This window comes from Lichenostomus cassidix, unplaced genomic scaffold (assembly GCF_008360975.1).
Source record: "Lichenostomus cassidix isolate B80296 unplaced genomic scaffold, HeHo_3.0 HiC_scaffold_33, whole genome shotgun sequence".
NCBI classification, from domain to species: domain Eukaryota; kingdom Metazoa; phylum Chordata; class Aves; order Passeriformes; family Meliphagidae; genus Lichenostomus; species Lichenostomus cassidix.
Genome location: NW_028147632.1, coordinates 3,219,015 through 3,225,014, shown reverse-complemented (window position 1 = coordinate 3,225,014; position 6,000 = coordinate 3,219,015). Strand labels below are relative to the sequence as shown.

At 38.9% G+C, this 6,000-nt stretch overlaps 1 protein-coding gene across 1 annotated transcript in view; it reads left to right on the top strand.

Moving 5' to 3' along the window:
• Window positions 1-6,000, top strand: part of LOC146421533 (uncharacterized) — a gene marked incomplete at both ends in the record, with an annotated part of 51,097 nt that overhangs the window by 24,688 nt on the left and 20,409 nt on the right. Inside the window, 2 exons of the mRNA XM_085047160.1 lie at window positions 2,891-2,944; window positions 4,361-4,468. Of these exons, the coding sequence (XP_084903286.1) occupies window positions 2,891-2,944; window positions 4,361-4,468 (162 nt within the window). The remainder of the gene's footprint in view (window positions 1-2,890; window positions 2,945-4,360; window positions 4,469-6,000) is intronic.

Here is a 6,000-nt window from a genome sequence, read left to right as displayed (position 1 = left end):
AAAATTCCCCAAAATTCCCAAAAATTCAAAAAAAATTCCAAAAAAATTGCAAAAAATTCCCAAAAATTCCCAAAAATTCCAAAAAATCCCCCAAAAATCCCCAAAAATCCCCAAAAATTCCCGAATTTCCCTCAGGGCTCTCCGGGACCAGCAGGTGACAAAGGTGAGACAGGAGATGTTGGACCTCTGGTGAGTCACAGTTCCCTAAATTCCCCAAAATTCCCCCAAATTCCCAAAATTCCTGAATTCCCAAATTCCCTAAATTCCCCAAAATTCCCTAAATTCCTTCCTTCCCAAATTTCTCCTCCCCAATCCCAAAATTCCCCCAAATTCCCCAAAATTCCCAAAAATTCCCAAATTCCCAAAATTCCCTAAATTCCCTAAATTCCCCAAAAGTCCCTAAATTCCTTCATTCCCAAATTTCTCCTCCCCAATCCCAAAATTCCCCAAAAATCCCCCAAATTCCCAAAATTTCCAAATTCCCAAATTCCCCCTAAATTCCCAAATTCCCAAATTTCCCCAAAATTCCCCAAATTCCCAACCTCCAAAATTCCTCTCTGCCAATCCCAAAATTCCCAAAAATTCCCAAAAATTCCCAAAATTCCCCAAATTCCCAACCCCAAAATTCCTCTCTGCCAATCCCAAAATTCCCCTAAATTCCCAAAAATTCCCCAAAATTCCCCAAAATTTCCAAATTCCCCAAAATTCCCCTAAATTCCCTTCTCCAATCCCAAAATCCCCAAAAATTCCCCCAAAATTCCCTAAAATTCTCCTAAAATCCCCTAAAATCCCCAAAATTCCCCCAAAAAATTCCCAAATTCCCCCAAAATCCCCAAAATTCCCCAAATTCCCACTTCCCAGGGTCCCCCAGGCCCTCCTGGCCCTCGAGGTCCTGCTGGAGCTTCCGGAGCTGACGTGAGTCAAAAACCCCAAAAAATCCCCAAAAAATCCCCAAAAAATCCCCAAAAATCCCCCAAAAAATCCCCAAAAAATCCCCAAAAAATCCCCCAAAAATCCCCGAAATCGGGGAGAGCTCATCCCAAAAAATTTGGGGTGATTCCTGATTCCCAAAATTCCCAAAATTCCCAAAATTCCCGAAATTCCCCAATCCAGGGACCTCAAGGACCTCCGGGAGGAGTCGGGAATTTGGGACCTCCTGGGGAGAAGGTAAATTTGGGGGAAAATTTGGGGAAATTTTGGGGATTTGGGGGATTTTGGGGATCCGGGATGGAATTTTGGGGGAAATTTTGGGGATTTTGGGGATCCAGGATGGATTTTGGGAGAAAATTTTGGGGATTTGGGGGACTTTGGGTGGAATTTTGAGGATCCAGAATGGAATTTGGGAGAATTTTGGGAGAATTTGGGGGAAATTTGGGGAAATTTTGGGAATTTGGGGGAATTCTGGGGGAAATTTTGGGAATTTGGGAGGTCCAGGATGGATTTTAGGGATCCAGGGTGCTGGGAGGTGGGAGGGAGTACAGAATTTTGGGGTTCTGGAGTTGGTTTTGGGGGAACTGAGGAAGTGGGAATTTAATCTGGGTGGAATTTGGGGGGAAATTTTGGGAATTTGGGGAATTTTGGGGATCCAGGATGGAATTTTGGGGGAATTTGGGAGGAAATTTCAGGAATTTTGGGATTCCAGGGTGGAATTTTGGGGAAATTGGGGGGAAATTTTCGGAATTTTGGGGATCCAGGGTGGATTTTTGGGGGGATTTTGGGAATTTTGGGGATTCAGGATGGATTTTGGGGGAATTTTGGGAATTTGGGAGTTCCAGGATGGATTTTAGGGATCCAGGGTGGAATTTTGGGGGATTTGGGGGAAAATTTCGGGAATTTTGGGGATCCAGGGTGGAATTTTGGGGGAATTTGGGAGGAAATTTTGGGAATTTTGGAGATCCAGGTTGGATTTTGGGGGAAATTCCAGGAATTTCAGAAGTCCTGGGTGGAAATTTGGGGATTTTGGGTGGAATTTTGGAGGATTTGGGGGAAAATTTGAGGGATTTTGGGGATCTAAGATGGAATTTGGAAATTTTAAGGAATTTTGAGATCAAGATGGATTGGGGAAAAATTTGGGGACTTGGGGGATTTTGGGTGGAGACTGGGGTTGCAGGATAGATTTGGGGTTTGAGGGAAAATTTAGGAATTTTGGGAAAACAAGGAATTTTGGGGGATTTTGGAAGTGTGCAGAAGTCTGGGTGCAGATTTTCGGGAAATTTTGGGAGTTTAGGGAAATTTTTGGGGATCAGGGGCCCCCAGGGGAATTTGAGGAAAATTTCAGGAATTTTGGGGATCCAGGGTGGAATTTTGGGGGAAATTTTGGGGGGAAATTTCAGGAATTTTTGGGATCTGGGGTGGAATTTTGGGTAAATTCTGGGAATTTTGGGGATCCAGGGTGGAATTTTGGGGATTCAGGATGGATTTTGGGGGGAATATTGGGGATTTTGGGTATCCAGGTAGGAATTTTGGGTGAACTTGGGGGAAAATTTCAGGAATTTTGGGGATCCAGGATGAATTTTGGGGGAAATTTTGGGAATTTTGGGTGAATTTGGGGGGAAATTTTGGGAATTTTGGGGTTCCAGGATGGATTTTGGGGGTTGCAGGTGGAATGTTTGGGATTCTGAGTGGAATTTGGGGAATTTTTGGGATCCAGGGCAGAATTTTGGGGGAATTTGGGAGATCCAAGGTGGAATTTTGGGGATTCAGGATGGAATTTGGGGATTTCAGGTGGAATTTTGGGGATTTTAGGTGGAATTTTGGGGATTCCAGGTGGAATTTTGGGGATTTCAGGGCAGATTTTGGGAATCCCAGCTGGAATTTTGGGAATTCCAAATGGATTTTGGATTCCCGATGGGAATTTTGGGAATTCCCAAATCTCTCTCTCCCCCCTCAGGGTGATCCAGGTGAACCAGGAACTCCAGGAATTCAGGGAGAACCTGGAGCCAAGGTGAGAAAATTCCCAAAAAAACCCAAAAAGAATCCAAAAAAAAAAAAAAAAAAATCCTCCAAAAAAAAATTTTAAAATCACCTAAAAATCCCCAAAAAAATCCCCAAAAAATCCCCCAAAAAATCCAAAAAAATCCTCCAAAAATAATAAAAAATTCCCTAAAAATCCCCAAAAAATCCTCAAAAAAATCCCCCAAAAATCCTCCAAAAAAAGAATTAAAAAAATCCCTAAAAATCCCCTGAAATCCCTCAAAAAAACCCCAAAAATCACCCCAAAATCCTCCAAAAAATCCCCCAAAAATCCACCAAAAATCCACCAAAAAATCTCAAAAAATTCTCCAAAAATCCTCCCAAAAATCTCAAAAAATCCCCAAAAATCCCTCAAAAAAACCCCAAAAAATCCCCCAAAAAATCCTCCAAAAAATCCCCAAAAAATCTCCAAAAAATCCTCCAAAAAATCCCTCAAAAAATCCCAAAAAATCACCCCTAAAATCCTCCAAAAAATCCCCAAAAAATCCTCCAAAAATCCCCTGAAATCCCTCCAAAAAAAAACCCCAAAATCACCAAAAAATCCTCAAAAAGCATCCACAAAAAATCCCCAAAAATCCTCCCAAAATTACTCAAAAATCCCAAAAATCCTCAAAAATCACAAAAAATCCCCAAAATCCCCAAAAATCCCCCAAAAAAACCCCAAAAAATCACCAAAAAATCCCCAAAATCCAAAAAATCCAAAAATCAAAAAAATCCCCCAAAAATCCCCAAAAACTCATCCAAAAAATCCCCTAAAATCCTCAAAAAAAAACCCAAAAAATCCTCCAAAATAACCCCCAAAAAATCCCCCAAAAATAAAAAAAAATCCCAAAAAAGTCCCCCAAAAATCCCAAAAAATCCCAAAAAAATCCCCAAAAAACCCCAAAATCCCCCAAAAATCCCAGAAAAATCACCCAAAAAACACCCAAAATTCTCCCAAAATATCCCAAAAAATCCCCAAAATCCCAAAAACCTCAACAAATCCCCAAAAAATCCCACAAAATCCCCCAAAATAAAAAAAAAATTCAAAAAAAACTCCAAAAAAATCCCCCAAAATCCAAAAAAATCCCCAAAACCCCAAAAATCCCAAAAAATCCAAAAGAAATCCCAAAATATCCCCAAAAAATCAAAAAAAATCCCAAAAAATCCCCAAAAATCAAAAAAATCCCCCAAAAATCCCCAAAAATCCCCCAAAAATCAAAAAAATCCCCCAAAAATCCTCCAAAAAATCTTTAAAAATCTTTAAAAATCCATTAAAAAATAAAAAAAACCCCAAAAATCCCAAAAATCCCCAAAAAAATCCCCAAAACCCCCCAAACCCCCCAAAATTTCCCTGCCATTCCCAAATGTTCCGGAATTTCCCGGAACGTTCCGGAATTTCCCGCAGGGTCCCCGCGGGGATCGAGGGGAGAAAGGCGAATCGGGATCCTCGGGAGCTGCAGGACCTCCGGGGGGAAAAGGACCTCCTGGGGACGATGGACCCAAGGGAAACCCCGTGAGTCTGAGAGCCCAAAAATCCCCAAAAATTCCCAAAAAATATCCCCAAAAAATTCCCCAAAAAACTCCCACTTTTTCCCCATTTTTCCCCATTTTTTCCAATTTTTTTCCCATTTTTTCCGGAATTTTTTACAATTTTTCTCCATTTTTTCTGGAATTTTTTACCATTTTTTCCCCATTTTTTCCCCTATTTTTTCCCATTTTTTTCACTTTTTTCCCATTTTTTCCAATTCTCCCCATTTTTTCCCATTTTTCCCTATTTTTCCCATTTTTCCCTATTTTTTTCCCATTTTTTCCCCATTTTCCCCATTTTTTCTGGATTTTTTTACAATTTTTCCCCATTTTTTCCGGAATTTTTTCCCATTTTTCTCCCCTTTTTTTTTTCACATTTTCCCCCATTTTCTCCCCCATTTTTTTCCGGAATGTTTTCCTGAATTTTTTCCACTTTTTTCCCCATTTTTACCCCATTTTCTGCAATTTTTTCCAATTTTTTCCCATTTTTCCCCCCATTTTTTCTGGATTTTTTTACAATTTTTCCCTATTTTTTCGGATTTTTTTACAATTTTTTTCCCATTTTTTCCCATTTTTTCCCCATTTTTTCCCATTTTTTTCAATTTTTCCCCCTATTTCCCCCATTTTTCCCATTATTTTCACCATTTTCCCATTTTTCCCATTTTTCCCCCCATTTTTTCTGGATTTTTTTACAATTTTTCCCTATTTTTCCGGATTTTTTCTGATTTCCCATTTTCCCCATTTTCCCATTTTTTCCAATTTTCCTTTCCCCATTTTTCCCATTATTTTCACCCATTTTTCCCATTTTCCCATTTTTCCCCATTTTCCCCATTTTTTCCGGATTTTTTACAATTTTTCCCCATTTTTTCTGGAATTTTTTACCATTTTTCTCCCCATTTTTTTTCACATTTTCCCCCATTTTCTCCCCATTTTTTTCCAGAATTTTTTCCGGAATTTTTTCCAATTCTTTCCCCATTTTCCCCCTATTTTTCCAGAATTTTTTCCTGAATGTTTTCCAATATTTTCCCCATTTTTACCCCATTTTCTGCAATTTTTTCCAATTTTTTCCCATTTTTCCCCCCATTTTTTCTGGATTTTTTTACAATTTTTCCCCATTTTTTCCAGAATTTTTTACAATTTTTTTCCCATTTTTTCCCCATTTTTTCCCATTTTTTTCAATTTTTCCCCCTATTTCCCCCATTTTTCCCATTACTTTCACCATTTTCCCATTTTTCCCATTTTTCCCCCATTTTTCCCCATTTTTTCTGGATTTTTTTACAATTTTTCCCTATTTTTTCTGGAATTTTTTACCATTTTTTCCCCAATTTTCCCATTTTTTCCCATTTTTTCCAATTTTTCCCACCAATTCCCCCATTTTTCCCATCCCTATTTTCCCATTTTCCCATTTTTCCCATTTTTCCCCATTTCCCCATTTTTTCATGTTTTTTAATTTCACCCCATTTTTTCTGGAATTTTTACCATTTTTCTCCCCATTTTTTTCACATTTTCCCCCATTTT